Source organism: Salvelinus alpinus, chromosome 13 (genome assembly GCF_045679555.1).
Source record: "Salvelinus alpinus chromosome 13, SLU_Salpinus.1, whole genome shotgun sequence".
Lineage (NCBI taxonomy): Eukaryota > Metazoa > Chordata > Actinopteri > Salmoniformes > Salmonidae > Salvelinus > Salvelinus alpinus.
In genome coordinates, this window is record NC_092098.1 from 7,788,646 (window position 1) to 7,805,927 (window position 17,282).

Here is a 17,282-nt window from a genome sequence, read left to right on the forward strand (position 1 = left end):
CCCATCTATAAACGCATCTATAACCCATCTACATTAACTCATCTATAACCCCATCTATAAACGCATCTATAACCCATCTATACCTTATCTATAACCCATCTATAAACTCATCTATAACCCATCTACATTAACTCATCTATAACCCCATATATAAATTAATCCATAACCCATCTATACCTCATCTATAACCCATCTGTAACTCATATATAAACTCATTTACAACCCATCTATACCTCATCTATAACCCATCTATAACTCATCTATAACCCATCTACATTGACTCATCTATAACCCCATCTATAAACTCATCTATAACCCATCTATAAACTCATCCATAACCCATCTATAAACTCTTCTATAACCCATCTATAAACTCATCCATAACCCATCTATAAACTCTTCTATAACCCATCTACATTAACTCATCTATAACCCCATATATAAACTAATCTATAACCCATATATACCTCATCTATAACCCATCTATAACTCATCTATAACCCCATCTATAAACTCATCTATAACCCATCTATAACTCATCTATAACTCATCTATAAACTAATCTATAACCCATCTACATTAACTCATCTATAACCCCATCTATAAACTCATCTATAACCCATCTATAAACTCATCCATAACCCATCTATAAACTCTTCTATAACCCATCTACATTAACTCATCTATAACCCCATCTATAAACTCATCTATAACCCATCTATAAACTCATCCATAACCCATCTATAAACTCTTCTATAACCCATCTACATTAACTCATCTATAACCCCATATATAAACTAATCTATAACCCATATATACCTCATCTATAACCCATCTATAACTCATCTATAACCCCATATATAAACTAATCTATAACCCATATATACACCTCATCTATAACCCATCTATAACTCATCTATAACCCCATCTATAAACTCATCTATAACCCATCTATAACTCATCTATAAACTCATCCATAACCCCTCTATAAACTAATCTATAACCCATCTATAAACGCATCTATAACCCATCTATACCTTATCTATAACCCATCTGTAACTCATCTATAACCCATCTACATTAACTAATCTATAACCCCATCTATAAACTCATATATAGCCCATCTATAAACTTATCCATAACCCATCTACAAACCATCTATACCTCATCTATAACCCATCTATAACTCAACTATAACCATTCTATAACTCATCTATAACTCATCTATAACCCATATATATACTCATCTATAACCCATCTACATTAACTCATCTGTAACCCATCTATAAACTCATCTATAACCCATCCATAACCCATCTTTAAACTGATCTATAACATCTATAAACTCATAACCCATTTACATTAACTCATCTATAACCCATCTATAACCCCTCTATAAACTCATCTATAACCCATCTACCTTAACTCATATAACATCTATAAACATAAGACATCTACATTAACTCATCTATAACAATCTACAAACTAATCTATAACGTCTATAAACTCATCTATAACCCCTCTATAAACTCATAAATAACCCATCTATAACATCTATAAACTCATCTATAACAATCTATAAACTCATCTAAACCCCCTCTATAAACTCATCTATAAACTCATATAACCCATCTAAATAAACCATCTATAACCCCATCTATAAACTCATCTATAACCATCTATAACCATCTATAAACTCATCTAAACACCCTCTATAAACCCATCTATAAACTCATATAACCCCCCTATAAACTCATCTATAACCCCTCTATAAACTCATATATAACCCATCTATAAACTCATATATCTATAAATTCTTATACAACCCATCTATAACCATCTATAAATGCATATATAACCCATCTATACCAATTTATACACCATATATAAACTCATATATAACCCATCTATAACCCATGTATAAACTCATCTATAACCCATCTACATTAACTCATCTATAGCACAAATATAAACTCATCTATAACCCATCTACATTAACTCATATTAAACATCTATAAATTCATTTATAAGCCATCTATATTAACTCATATAACCATCTATAACTCATCTATAAACTCATCTATAACCATCTACATTAACTCATCTATAACCATCTACATTAACTCATCTATAACCATCTATGAACTCATCTATAACCATCTATGAACTCATCTATAACCATCTATGAACTCATCTATAACCATCTATGAACTCATATATAACCCATCTATAACCATCTATAAATGCATCTATAACCCATCTATAAACCATCTATAAACCATATATAAACTCACATATAACCCATATATTAACTCATCTATAACCCATCTATAAACTAAAATATTACCCACCTACATAAACCATCTATAAACTCATATATAACTCATTTATTTATAAACTCATATATAACTAATTTATAAACCATCTATAAACTCATATATAACTCATTTATAAACCATCTATAAACTCATATATAACTCATTCATAACCATCTATAAACTCATATATAACTCATTCATAAACCATCTATAAACTCATATATAACTCATTCATAACCCATCTATGACCTATAACCCCTCTGTCTGTCAGATTTAAGAATGAAGAACCTCAACTTACTTCGAAAGTATGAAAATATCCCTATTTCTTTGACAAAATAAGATTTCTGTTTTGTTTAACTCCTCCTATTGTTCCATTGTTCTGTGTTCCTCTTTCTATCTAGATGTATTCTTGAAAGTCACCTGGGATGAAATAATCGAATATTACCATGGAGTCACCTGTCAGACCACCAACAAAAAAAAGGGTTGACATAGACATTGAAATCCCTGGAGAGGGGATCCAGAGGGACCACTGAAAAGATAACACAGGAACTCTTTGTGAAGAGCGCTTCCCCCCTGCCATTTCTGAAGGTAAAGGGTATGAATAAATTACTTGAGCTCTATTCTTACTTTCCGGAAAATAAATAAATGAGAGGTGGTTCTATGCATAAATGCCTGTGCGATTGTGGATGCATACGGATGAGGGACCAAGAACAGTCTTTTAATTACTTTACCTACTGTAGAATGCAATTAGGTAATCAGTCCCAGCAGAAAAGCTGATTATAAAAGCCCAAACAGTAGTCCCCCCTCCTTCCTGATGTGTGAATATTTGATGCATATGCTGAATTAGACTAGTTTAAACCTACTGTTCTCTCCCCCATGTCCGCCGCCGCCATGTCCCCGGCCCCCATGTCCACCGTTCGCTCTCTGACAACCAGGCCCTCAACTCCCACGTGACTGTGCTGTCCTGTTCTGCACAGAATCTCTATGCATCTCTACAAACCTACTATCTCTGGAACGATTGCTGTTTTGAACAAGGTAACTTCAGCCAATCATAAAACGTCAGAAGGCTGACTGAACTGATTGTTGACTGTAGTGGTCTGAGGATGAAGGATGAAAGGTCTGTACTTGCTGACCGAGCCATGAGTATTCTACCTGGCCTTTTCCCCAGTTCGGTTGGTTAGGTTCTCTGAACAGCCCCGTAGAGCTGAAGAAGACTGAGTTAATTACAGTGCAGGAAAATATGGAGTTTTCAGATCACAACAAAGGAGCAGCCGAATGCCAGTATTCAAATCAAATCAAGACGAAGATGAAAGGTGTGTGTGTGTGTGCGTGTGCGTGTGCTATTGTGCGTGAGCACACGTACAGAGTATGTGTTTGTGAGAGTGTGCATGCATGCGTCAGACCTCTCCAGAGGGAGAACAAGGAGAGAATAAAGAAAGACAGCAAGAAACATGCCAACTGTATTTTATATGAGCGAAAAGGAGCAACGGAATGGAAGAATTCTCAGTAGGACAGTAGACTGTGAATTAACCCCTTTTAGGTGGCAATGAGAGAGAACACAAGCCACCTGATCACCCAAGCCTTTGACCTGCCTGTGTCTCGCACTTCATTGACACTAAATGCTGCCCTCAGTTCACCATTGAACCAGAAGAAATTAAGGATTAGGATGCCTCGCTTCCTCTTTCGTCTCTGGGTCAAACAAAACCAATAGAAACGTCACAAGCCACGACTCAAATTAACCCCTTGTCTTCCAGTTCAGAAGTGAGTCACAACTGGTCTTAGTGGTGTTGAGATTTTTCTGAGGGTTAAAGGTGAACTGAAGGCAGCATTTAGTGTCAATGAAGTGGAGTTTCTCAATTGGTTTGCTCAAATCCTGCGTCCTCTCTCCTCCATCCTCTCTCGCCTCCTTTTGAAAAAGCTCAAAGGAAATCGAGAAGAGGCGGCGAGGAGAGGCAAATTACGTTTACAGGGATGGGATCCCAAAATAAATGTGTAAAGTGATAAAAACAAATTAAGTTAGTTGTGCAATACCTTTTGCAGATAAAACTATAAGTAACCTTTAGCCATGGCTTACTCCGTGTTCATATGCTATCTGGGGAGTGGGCGGAATGACAGGTTATTAGCTGTAAAATGCTATTATTATTCATTTTTGGAGACCCGTGGGCCCACCTGCCTAGGGGGGGCTGGGGGGGGTGTGGTTTACCAGTGTTCACTATACTAGACCCCTTCTGCTCGGACCTCTCAGCTCACCTCTTTCTGGTGGTACTTGATAGCTAGTTTGAGCTTGGCCAGGTCGCGGCAGTCCTGTGGGTCTAGCTCCTCACTGAGGTCATCGCGGTGGTTGAGGACGGTCTCCAGCTCTCTAGAGCTCCTGGCCTGGTCCAGCAGGTCCTTGGCAAACAGCTTACACTGCTGGGACAGCTCCTCGTACTCCTGACGGAACTCATTCTCCACCTGGAAGAGCAATGAACTTGTTATAAGCCCTTTATAAACCCTGCTGGGACAGCTCCTGGTAATCCTGACGGAACTCGTTCTCCACCTTGCTTAGCTCCTTCAGCTCCCAGCCCAGGCGGAAGGCAGTCAGGATGGGGTCTTCGCTGGACAGGGCGATGAGGGACGGGCTGGCCAGGGTCTTGTAGACGTTGAGGCGAGAGCGTGAGTGACGCAGGCTGTCCACCTCGGAGCTGGACACACAGGCCACGCAGTCGCAGCGGATCTGGTGTGGCCGGGGGATGGTCACTTTGCGCTGGACCAGCAGCTTGATGATCTCATAGTTGTTGGTGTGAGCTGCCAGCATGATGGGTGTGATGTCAGGGGTAAACTCTGAGAACTGAGTATCCATCATCAGGTTGGGCACCTGGAGAAGAGAACAGGGGTTTGGGGAGGAGAGGGATTACTGAGTGGGCCCAGGGAAGAGCATAACCTGTACAACTTACATAACCGGTCTAACCTATACATAACATGTACATAGCCTGTCTGTCAAATCATGCTTATTGAGCTACAATAAGGACCTAGTAGGCCCACTAGCTGAAATATGCCTGTGCTATACCTAATGTCCTACATACCTGTTTCTCTCCGCTGGACCTGCGATGGGACAGCAGCAGCTCCACGGCGCCCACCACCTCCTTGCGGATGGCGTAGAGTAGTGCGTCGCCCACGTGCACGCCGTGGTTGAGCAGCAGCTCCATCACCTCCAGGTTCTCGTTCTCGATGGCGATGAGCAGTGCGCTGCGCCCCAGCGGGTCCAGGCAGTTCACGTTGATGTTGTAGTAGATCTCCGCCTCCTGCAGGGCCAGCTTCACCCCGGCATAGTCGCCCTTCTCCACCGCCGTCAGGTACGCCCGCTCCTCCGCTGACAGCTCCGCTTCCGCCCGCACGATCTGCAGCGGGATGCGGTCGCGGTACGGCGAGTAGCTCGCCTTCTTGTAGTACAGCTGGGCCATGGGATTCATCATGTGTACACGGTCAGTATCACTGACAATCTACTGGGGAATTGGAATCTGGGGCGAAAGAAAAATAGCATGGGTTCTAGTTTCGTTTTCCACAAATTACACCTGAATCTAGTGTTGATAGCCTAATGGTGTTGAATTGCCAAATTAACAGCACAGTGAGCAATGTTTTTATTCCTGTCTTGGACTTCTATTCTATTCACATGACAATAGACGGTTCCACTCCTGCTCCAAGCATGCTATTGGACCCATAGTAATTCTGTCATTTCTTCAGCCTCCTCCTCTGATGTCACTCCACACAGCTGAATGTATTAGTAGGATAAACGTTGTACGGGGTTCTCTGTTTGATCACTGCAAGCATAGTTTTTTTTTACTTCAGGAAACTGACAGCAGGGGGGAAGAAGGTGGAGAATCTAGTTTAGCCCCTCTGCCACCCCCCCATCACCCTGGTTCTCATTAACCACCCACCCAGCCAGAGCCAATGCTGTGGCCCCACACAGCCCTGCAGGGCCTGCCGTTTCTGAGACACATCCATATTCATGGCACCATGGGGAGGGAGTGGAGGCACTGCGCTGAAACACCATGGACGGAAGGGAAGTTAGAGCACATGAGGACTGTGCTTTGAGCACATGAGGACTGTGCTTTGAGCACATGAGGACTGTGCTTGCTTTTCCCTCAGCCTGGTCTTGCATGAGTGAGCCCCCTGCTTCAGGGGCACTGCAGGAGATATGGGTCCACTCCAAGCTGAGTCACGGGTGATAAAACACTCTCCCACTGTATTTTCTGCAGTGTGTGGATGGCTGGGTTTAAGTGCTGCTGGTGGGAGCTTAATCTCCTGGGGATGGCCTTGGCAAGATGGTCACTACCTCTGATACCTGTGGACCTGCTCAAACCACTTAGATTTGACAAACGCAGTAAAGGGATTGGTCAGCCAGAGAGGGTGGATATGTCCACACAGAAGCCAAGCTCGTAAGCCCCTGATCACTTCAAGTGGTAATCGAACCAACCATTGACTTAATCAATACAACTGTGTTTGACCTGCTGGTGTCCTTGTTACACCAGTATTACATTCCCTGCATATTGGACTGGACCACTCCAAACAGACAGAGACATTCTTGGCAAGGCATCTTGAGGAGGCATGCAAGAGTTCGATCTTGTTCGCGAACAAATTGTCACCTTGGAAATGCGTTCCCGTGTCACCTGTCAACGAGGAGGGACGTGTATAGTATCACCTAGCAAGACAGGCCGCAGAGTACCGCCATCAACCTCTATTTCCACAAACTGGAGATTGTAATAAACGCAGCTATCAAATCTAATGCTAAAGCATTCTTCTTTCATGATAAGAATTGATATCACCATTCCAGCACGGCTGTTTACTGTGCTGAAACGCCCATGCTGTTCTCTATCTCTTCATCAGACCAAGCTGGCAGCTGCAGTGCACAGACCGCACAGTTTTTCAATGTGAGTACTAATTGGCCTTAAATGCGAGTAAACCAAGCCAAAGACAACCTTCTGCCCATCTTTAGCACATATCCCCATTCTGTCCTAACGGAGAGGACTGAAGCCTCTCAAAACAATTACATCAATCACCCCCTTTACAATGTCAGTTAACATCCCATATAAAATATGAACTGCGTAGTCCATGATGTCTATTGCCCCCCCCCCATTGACAGATAGTTATTCCAGAGCTTGCTGTTACAAATAAACAACAGAGTTATGCCTCTGAAGGGACTTCTGGGTTCACAGGTCCATGATGTATCCAACATATTTTTTTTACTTGAATGAGACAGGGCTTTTGGGGGGGGGGGTGGCGGCTTGGCTTCCACAGTGATTTTGCCCACGCACCGTTACCGTGATAGAGAGGGAAGGTGTCGGAGAGAGACTACACACACACACACACACACACACACACACACGCACTCATGCACACACTCAAACACAGATACAGTGCCTTCATAAGGTATTCACACCCCTTGACTTTTTCCACATTTTGTTGTGTTTAATATTTAAAAAAAACATCTGAACAATCTCCACAAATTACTCTGTAATGTAAAAGCAAAAAAAAATTCTAACGTGTACATTTTTTCCCATAAATAAATAAATATCTTGATTAGATACTGTAAGTATTCAACTCCCTGAGCTGTGACTCTTTCTGGGTAAGTCTCTAAAAGCTTTGTACAATTTGTTATTAAAAAACATTATTATAGCTCGGTTAAATTGGTTGTTGATTATTGCTAGACAGCCATTTTCAAGTCTTGTAACCAGGCCACTCAGGAACATTCAATGTCGTCTTGGTAAGTAACTCCAGTGTATATTTGGCCTTGTGTTTTAAGTTATTGTCCTGCTGAAAGGTGAATTTGTCTCCCAGTGTCTGTTGGAAAGCAGACTGAACCATGTTTTCCTCTACGATTTTGCCTGTGCTTAGCTATATTCTTTTTCTTTTTATCCTAAAAAACTTCTTAGCTCTTACCGATGACAAGTATAAAGATAACATGATGCAGCCACCACCATGCCACATTTTTTGCAGTTTTACTTTAGTGCCTTATTGCAAACAGAATGCATGTTTTGGAATATTTTAATTTTGTTCATGCTTCATTCTTTCCACTCTGTCATTTAGGTTAGTATTGTGGAGTAACTACAATGCTGTTGATCCATCCTCATCTTTTACCTATCACAGCCATTATTGTGAAATCCCTGAGTGGTTTCCTTCCTCTCTGGCAGCTGAGTTAGGAAGGACACCTATATCTTTGTAGTGACTGGGTGTATTGAAACACCATCCAAAGTGTAATTAATAACTTCACCGTGCTCAAAGGGATATTCAATGTCTGCTTTATTTGTTTGTACCCACCTACCAATAGGTGTCCTTCTTTTCGAGGCAACCTCCCTGGGCTTTGTGGTTGAATCTATGTTTGAAATTCACTGATCAACTGAGGGACCTTACAGATAATTGTATGTGTGGGGTACAGACATGAGGTAATCATTCGACAATCATGTTAAACACTATTATTGCACATCGAGTGCACATTTAAGATTTTTTTAAACTTCTGATCTTATTTAAACTTGACATAACAAAGGGGTTGAATACTTACTGTCTCAAGACATTTCAGCTTTTCATTTTTTATTCATTTGTAAAGATTTCAAAAACATAATTCCACTTGGAGATTATTGTGTGTAGGCCAGTGACACACAAATCTAAATTTAAACCACTTAAGATTCAGGCTGTAACACAACAAAATGTGCAAAAAGTCAAGGGGTGTGAATAATTTCTGAAGGCACTGTACACTCGAGACCAACCAGGAGCGACCAAACCGTGCTCTGTGTTAATATGCTGACAAAAACACAAACGATTTGGACCTTTTCAAGTTGCCCATACAGGTATTGTCTTTGGTTTAGAGCCTCTTGAGTATCGCTGTGAGCATCCTTGTGGTTAGCCCATGATGCTGTCGTCCCCGGGAAGAATCTAGATGATGTCTGCATTATATAATCTGTCCTCTACTTCAATTATAGTGTTGAAGGCAAAAGAAAATTGTTAGTCATCGTAAAAACGAAACTAAATGACTCCTCATTATCTATTGTGTGTCATCTTATAGCATAGTGGTCCTTGCATAACTATACCACATTCATCTTGAAGGATGATTGTGTCCACAGTAAATGTTCACCTCCGCAGTTAATGTTGTGACCAGGATGGTAAAGTAATGGGTGATATTAGGCTACAGACTGTGAGGTATGTTATTGAACCTACCTGTCCATGTGCACCAGTGACATGCAAGTCAGGGTTGGCAGGGTATGCAGTGCATACCCAGCGATAATCCGATTTTTTTTTTTAAAGCTGTTACAAAAAAAAAAAAAAAAAACGTTATTATATAGAAAAGGTTCTGTTATCTAATGTTTTTTTTAATCAAGGATTCTTGCGCTTTTCATGTTTAAAATCTCAAATATTTCTATATTTAGTACTTAGTTTCAGATGTGATTGCCTATGGAGTCCCTTGGGAAACCCAACCACCGAACCAATCCAACGATGGGATTTAAAAATAAATGATCTCCCGAAAGGACTGAGCTCTATAATATATACACAAAGTTTGGAAAGCTCATATCCTGAGCTAGCCATTAAAAAAGTATGCTCAAAATGATCTAAGTGAATATATGACCTTGGCATCCTGAATTCCGAGCCATCAATTTATCCATTCTAAGTTTGTTCACAGACTGTATTTAACACAAAGTAAAAATGTTATGATGAAATCGTTGGCTCTTAGATGGGCCCACTCTCTCCCAATTCGCCAGGGGATACAGTTACTATTAGAAGTTGTAACATTAGAATTATCGACAGCGAGAATTAATGGTGCTAGTCAAGGAACAAGGGGATAAGGGATAAGTGGTGAGGGGGTGGGAAGGGTGGTGTGGGCAGATATGGGGGCGTGGGGATTGACAACCAACCTGTGTTGCTAGGCGGGGTAGGGTGGAGTTGGGGTGTGGGCCGACCTCTTTTTCTTTATTTGTCTTTACATACCAAGTTTACTATTACAAAATCATTTTTGATCAGTATGATCAGTTCTCTGTATGTATTTCTTATATTTCTTTTTGAAGTGGCAGCCCATGTGGTACATGTTATATAAACTGCATATTTGAATTGAAATTGATATTGGACCAGTAACAAAAATAAATAAATAAAGGGTATTCATTCCTTTCTTTCCATCCATTCGAATGCATTAAAAATCCTTGACGCATGCAGCCTTTCCTGACTCCAGTCACTGTTAATGGCAGGGTCAGTATAGGCGTCGCTGCTTTGCCTATCTTGAAGTAGCCTGAGCCGATTTCATATTTTGTGCATGCGTATTGACTAAACATGTTGTGTGGCTACCGCCCGGGGGAAAGTCCACATGATTAAGGCGTATCCTCATAATTTGGGACTCGCATCCCTTGGACCGAACAAAGCCAGCTAGCCAGCAAAAACAACCCCACAAATGGACACCACTATACTGCACCCCAAACACTTCTCCAAGTTGGAACTATCATGCAAGGAGCTGTTTGGAGGGCTCAAAGAATGGAAGGTCAACCACAAAGAAAGTCTTAACCAGACAGAGGCATCACACAGCATACAAGATGTGACTTTATTCATGACAGGCAAGGCAACCACCATCTCCCTCACTGCCAGCCGTCAGGCAGGCAAACAGCCAGCACTGGACTGTCCACCCGTCCAAAATGTCACCACCAATCAACACTCTCTACTCAGACTTGGGGCACAAGTCTATTTTTGTTTTACATTTGGTTGAGTTGTCAACTAACACGAACAACGTGAAATCAACAAAAGATGTCACCATGACATTGGATTTAGGTTAAAAGTTGGATGAAAAAAAGACTAAATTCTGTAACGTGAACATTTTGTTAGAACCTTATTATATATGTGTGTGTAATAATATTTCACATAATAATATCATTATGTGTGTGTGTGTGTTTGTGCGCCACGCATGGGAAGAATTGTAAATCCGTTGTGAAAGGCTATGGCGTTTGCGTTGCGAATTATTTTGATTAAATCAGTACCACATCCAATGGATGCTACATTGGTCTATGGCTGAGCTGAGTTGAGCAGTGTGTCATTTTGTCAGATGATATGAAATATGCCGCCATCAGAGGTTATCGCTTGTTTATCTTGGCTACATTGGTGTTTACATTTGGTGAACGTTTATTTGTGAGCTTTGATAATAGCCGGTGCTTATCCAGTCAACGACCTCACCTCATGTCACTGATTTGCACAGCTTCTCATTACTCTGCTGACTGTTGCACACACCTGCACCACAACAAATTATGTTCACCACAAGACAAATAGCCTACAATGTATTGGCTTTTCAGGGAGTTTTTTTTCTTTTTCTCTCTCTCGTGCGTTTCAACCAACAACAAGACTGAGGGGAGTGCTGCTTCAAACATGTCAACTATATATTTAATCACTAAGAGCTCTATATACCTACACACCGCAGTTTCATATGAAAGTGACTTGATTGTAAAAAAAAAAAAGAAAAAAAAGGATATTCTATTAGCAGTGCATGATGCGTGAAGCAGGGGGAGATGAAAGAGATGATGGAGTGTAATGGAACAAGCTGTGGGCGTCCAAACCTGTGGGTGCTCTGTAATGTAATGGTTAACAGCACGGATTCAGTGTACTTCTGAAGTCTTGTGAGCTGCTAGAGTGGCCCTGCCTGCCCATACACTCACTGCTCGGGCTCGGGCTCTGTATGTGGGTAGTGCACTAGTGTTGTGTGATATAAGAACTAAACATGGAGTCATTTGAAGATGGAGGAGCGAGGAAACTTCGATGAAAATGTGCAACATGGTCTGATGATGTGCAAGGCCTGAGGCGGTATCTGTGGACCATCCACTGCTATAAAGGGGGGGGGGGGGGGTGAAGGGAACCCATGGAGAGGACATGGATATTTCGTGCCGATGCTTCATTGCTATGCCCGGTGATAAAAGAAGCATTGCGCTCATTGATTAGCTTGCATAAGAGCCTTCTCCTGACATGCAAACTAACATCCATACTTAAGATCAACACTTGGCCCCCGCGGTAGTTCTTTATTTCTGTCTCCTCTTGGTCTTCCTCTGCGAGGCAAGGTGAGGAGGAGCAGGGAGGGAGGGAGCCGCTGGCCATGCACACACAGGATGAATAATGCAGAGGTGCTCCGGTTCGGCTCGTTCCGTCGGGGGCTGGATACCTGGCGCCTCATCAACCAGTTGCCATAGAGCAAACGCATTGGAGCTGCTGAAGGCTGGGGCGTCCTCCACTGCACCAGTACAGTAGAGCTGTAGGGAGGCTCAGGCTGATTGGAAATCCAGCAGAGTGTGACATAATTAGGGAGGTTTCGTTTTCTGTTCAAATAAAGCACTTGCAACTCTATTTGCATATAAGGATTTCTTCACAATCTGTCATTTTAAATGGTGACCTAAGCCTGAAGAGGAGAGGGTGGTGAGAAAAGCAAGTCCACGGGGGTGTGGACAGGTCTGGTACGGCAACACTGACCTCAGTACTATAAATACAATTCAGGACATGTCACAGGAGCCTAGCCAATCAAAGACGTGAACATCAAAGAATGTTCATCAAAGAAAGAATGTTCAAAACAGTAAAAAATGTAAACCTGTTTTCCAGGTACTACCTTCGATTGTGTTCAAGTTTGTCAATCGATGGTCAACTGGACAGTCGGAGAGTGAGACTTCTGGCTCTGTTACCATGGTGAGAACTACACATCTGGGAGTGAAGGAGATCCGTTGTCGATGTCTGTGTCCCGAGTGGCAGTGAGGTTGACAACTACTGTCCAAACGACATTCATTTCAAATTCAGCGAAGTCAATACGATGAAAATGTCCTCATGATGTTAGCCTGATGTCTTTCATAAAATGATCAAATCAGTAATAACATGAGAGAGAAACACTAGAATGTGCAGCTTCAAAGGCCATTGGTTGGAGAGCGGAGCAAAAGACAGACGTGTTTTGTACTTTGACTCGGAGTCTGAGAGAGCAAATCGTAGGCAACAACATGTAAACCTCCACAATAGGGAGCCAGTGCAGAAGTCTAGCAATCAGTTCTCTCTCTCTCTGTGTGTGTGTGTGTGTGTGTGTGTGTGTGTGTGTGTGTGTGTGTGTGTGTGTGTGTGTGTGTGTGTGTGTGTGTGTGTGTGTGTGTGTGTCGTAGGCAGATGTGCACCAACACTGACTGTGCTTTTAATACTGAAGCAGACACAGAAAACACATCCACTTAGAGGAAATGCTAATTGGAGGGAAGGTGCTTGTTTACTACAGCCCAGGCGTGATATACAGTGGGGAGAACAAGTATTTGATACACTGCCGATTTTGCAGGTTTTCCTACTTACAAAGCATGTAGAGGTCTGTAATTTTTATCATAGGTACACTTCAACTGTGAGAGACGGAATCTAAAACAAAAATCCTGAAAATCACATTGTATGATTTTTAACTAATTAATTTGCATTTTATTGCATGACATAAGTATTTGATCACCTACCAACCAGTAAGAATTCCGTCTCTCACAGACCTGTTAGTTTTTCTTTAAGAAGCCCTCCTGTTCTCCACTCATTACCTGTATTAACTGCACCTGTTTGAACTCGTTACCTGTATAAAAGACACCTGTCCACACACTCAATCAAACAGACTCCAACCTCTCCACAATGGCCAAGACCAGAGAGCTGTGTAAGGACATCAGGGATAAAATTGTAGACCTGCACAAGGCTGGGATGGGCTACAGGACAATAGGCAAGCAGCTTGGGGAGAAGGCAACAACTGTTGGCGCAATTATTAGAAAATGGAAGAAGTTGAAGATGACGGTCAATCACCCTCGGTCTGGGGCTCCATGCAAGATCTCACCTCGTGGGGCATCAATGATCATGAGGAAGGTGAGGGATCAGCCCAGAACTACCCGGCAGGACCTGGTCAATGACCTGAAGAGAGCTGGGACCACAGTCTCAAAGAAAACCATTAGTAACACACTACGCCGTCATGGATTAAAATCCTGCAGTGTACACAAGGTCCCCCTGCTCAAGCCAGCGCATGTCCAGGCCCGTCTGAAGTTTGCCAATGACCATCTGGATGATCCAGAGGAGGAATGGGAGAAGGTCATGTGGTCTGATGAGACAAAAATAGAGCTTTTTGGTCTAAACTCCACTCGCCGTGTTTGGAAGAAGAAGAAGGATGAGTACAACCCCAAGAACACCATCCCAACCGTGAAGCATGGAGGTGGAAACATCATTCTTTGGGGATGCTTTTCTGCAAAGGGGACAGGACGACTGCACCGTATTGAGGGGAGGATGGATGGGGCCATGTATCGCGAGATCTTGGCCAACAACCTCCTTCCCTCAGTAAGAGCATTGAAGATGGGTCGTAGCTGGGTCTTCCAGCATGACAACGACCCGAAACACACAGCCAGGGCAACTAAGGAGTGGCTCCGTAAGAAGCATCTCAAGGTCCTGGAGTGGCCTAGCCAGTCTCCAGATCTGAACCCAATAGAAAATCTTTGGAGGGAGCTGAAAGTCCGTATTGCCCAGCGACAGCCCCGAAACCTGAAGGATCTGGAGAAGGTCTGTATGGAGGAGTGGGCCAAAATCCCTGCTGCAGTGTGTGCAAACCTGGTCAAGAACTACAGGAAACGTATGATCTCTGTAATTGCAAACAAAGGTTTCTGTACCAAATATTAAGTTCTGCTTTTCTGATGTATCAAATACTTATGTCATGCAATAAAATGCAAATTAATTACTTAAAAATCATACAATGTGATTTTCTGGATTTTTGTTTTAGATTCCGTCTCTCACAGTTGAAGTGTACCTATGATCAAAATTACAGACCTCTACATGCTTTGTAAGTAGGAAAACCTGCAAAATCGGCAGTGTATCAAATACTTGTTCTCCCCACTGTATATATACACTGCTCAAAAAAATTAAGGGAACACTTAAACAACACAATGTAACTCCAAGTCAATCACACTTCTGTGAAATCAAACTGTCCACTTAGGAAGCAACACTGATTGACAATAAATTTCACATGCTGTTGTGCAAATGGAATAGACAAAAGGTGGAAATTATAGGCAATTAGCAAGACACCCGCAATAAAGGAATGGTTATGCAGGTGGTGACCACAGACCACTTCTCAGTTCCTATGCTTCCTGGCTGATGTTTTGGTCACTTTTGAATGCTGGCGGTGCTTTCACTCTAGTGGTAGCATGAGACGGAGTCTACAACCCACACAAGTGGCTCAGGTAGTGCAGTTCATCCAGGATGGCACATCAATGCGAGCTGTGGCAAAAAGGTTTGCTGTGTCTGTCAGCGTAGTGTCCAGAGCATGGAGGCGCTACCAGGAGACAGGCCAGTACATCAGGAGACGTGGAGGAGGCCGTAGGAGGGCAACAACCCAGCAGCAGGACCGCTACCTCCGCCTTTGTGCAAGGAGGTGCACTGCCAGAGCCCTGCAAAATGACCTCCAGCAGGCCACAAATGTGCATGTGTCTGCTCAAACGGTCAGAAACAGACTCCATGAGGGTGGTATGAGGGCCCGACGTCCACAGGTGGGGGTTGTGCTTACAGCCCAACACCGTGCAGGACGTTTGGCATTTGCCAGAGAACACCAAGATTGGCAAATTCGCCACTGGCGCCCTGTGCTCTTCACAGATGAAAGCAGGTTCACACTGAGCACATGAGCACATGTGACAGACGTGACAGAGTCTGGAGACGCCGTAGAGAACGTTCTGCTGCCTGCGACATCCTCCAGCATGACCGGTTTGGCGGTGGGTCAGTCATGGTGTGGGGTGGCATTTCTTTGTGGCACCGCACAGCCCTCCATGTGCTCGCCAGAGGTAGCCTGACTGCCATTAGGTACCGAGATGAGATCCTCAGACCCCTTGTGAGACCATATGCTGACACATTCACATTTGTGGCCTGCTGGAGGTCATTTTGCAGGGCTCTGGCAGTGCACCTCCTTGCACAAAGGCGGAGGTAGCGGTCCTGCTGCTGGGTTGTTGCCCTCCTACGGCCTCCTCCACGTCTCCTGATGTACTGGCCTGTCTCCTGGTAGCGCCTCCATGCTCTGGACACTACGCCGACAGACACAGCAAACATTTTTGCCACAGCTCGCATTGATGTGCCATCCTGGATGAACTGCACTACCTGAGCCACTTGTGTGGGTTGTAGACTCCGTCTCATGCTACCACTAGAGTGAAAGCACCGCCAGCATTCAAAAGTGACCAAAACATCAGCCAGGAAGCATAGGAACTGAGAAGTGGTCTGTGGTCACCACCTGCAGAACCATTCCTTTATTGGGGGTGTCTTGCTAATTGCCTATAATTTCCACCTTTTGTCTATTGTCTATACTAGGTCCCGTGTGGCTCAGTTGGTAGAGCATGGCGCTTGCAACGCCAGGGTTGTGGGTTCATTCCCCACAGGGGGACCAGGATGAATATGTATGAACTTTCCAATTTGTAAGTCGCTCTGGATAAGAGCGTCAGCTAAATGACTTAAATGTAAATGTATTCCATTTGCACAACAGCATGTGAAATTTATTGTCAATCAGTGTTGCTTCCTAAGTGGACAGTTTGATTTCATAGAAGTGTGATTGACTTGGAGTTACATTGTGTTGTTTAAGTGTTCCCTTTATTTTTTTGAGCAGTGTATATATATATAAGAGAGAGCGAGAGAGAGCGAGAGAGCGAGATGGAATCCACTAGCAGCACTGTGAGAAATTGTAATCTCCCACTTGACTACGTGTGACTCGTCCACACTCCCTACACCTGGGATGTTGTGTCTCCCAGCCCATCAACTGTGTGAGAGACACAAAGCTGGTATTTAGCCAGATTGTATCCTCTGTGCTGTCAACAACGACTCTAATTATTATTACCACAATGCTAATACTCCTCCCCAGACAGACTTGAGTTATTCCGAACCCTCCTTTCTCTAATCGTCACCCACCGTTGGGTTCATTTGCCATCCACAAACCCCAGAACTCTGTGTGGTGCATCCAACCCCGACAGCGAA

At 43.1% G+C, this 17,282-nt stretch overlaps 1 protein-coding gene across 2 annotated transcripts in view; it reads right to left on the minus strand.

Moving 5' to 3' along the window:
* LOC139538051 (short transient receptor potential channel 5-like) overlaps nt 1-17,282 on the minus strand; it is a 37,209-nt gene that overhangs the window by 17,471 nt on the left and 2,456 nt on the right. For both annotated transcript variants that reach the window (XM_071339985.1, XM_071339984.1), the window contains 3 exons: nt 5,384-5,818; nt 4,858-5,175; nt 4,569-4,772 (listed from right to left, as the gene is read on the minus strand). In XM_071339985.1, coding sequence (XP_071196086.1) covers nt 4,569-4,772; nt 4,858-5,175; nt 5,384-5,773 — 912 coding nt within the window. In that variant the 5' untranslated portion in view covers nt 5,774-5,818. The remainder of the gene's footprint in view (nt 1-4,568; nt 4,773-4,857; nt 5,176-5,383; nt 5,819-17,282) is intronic.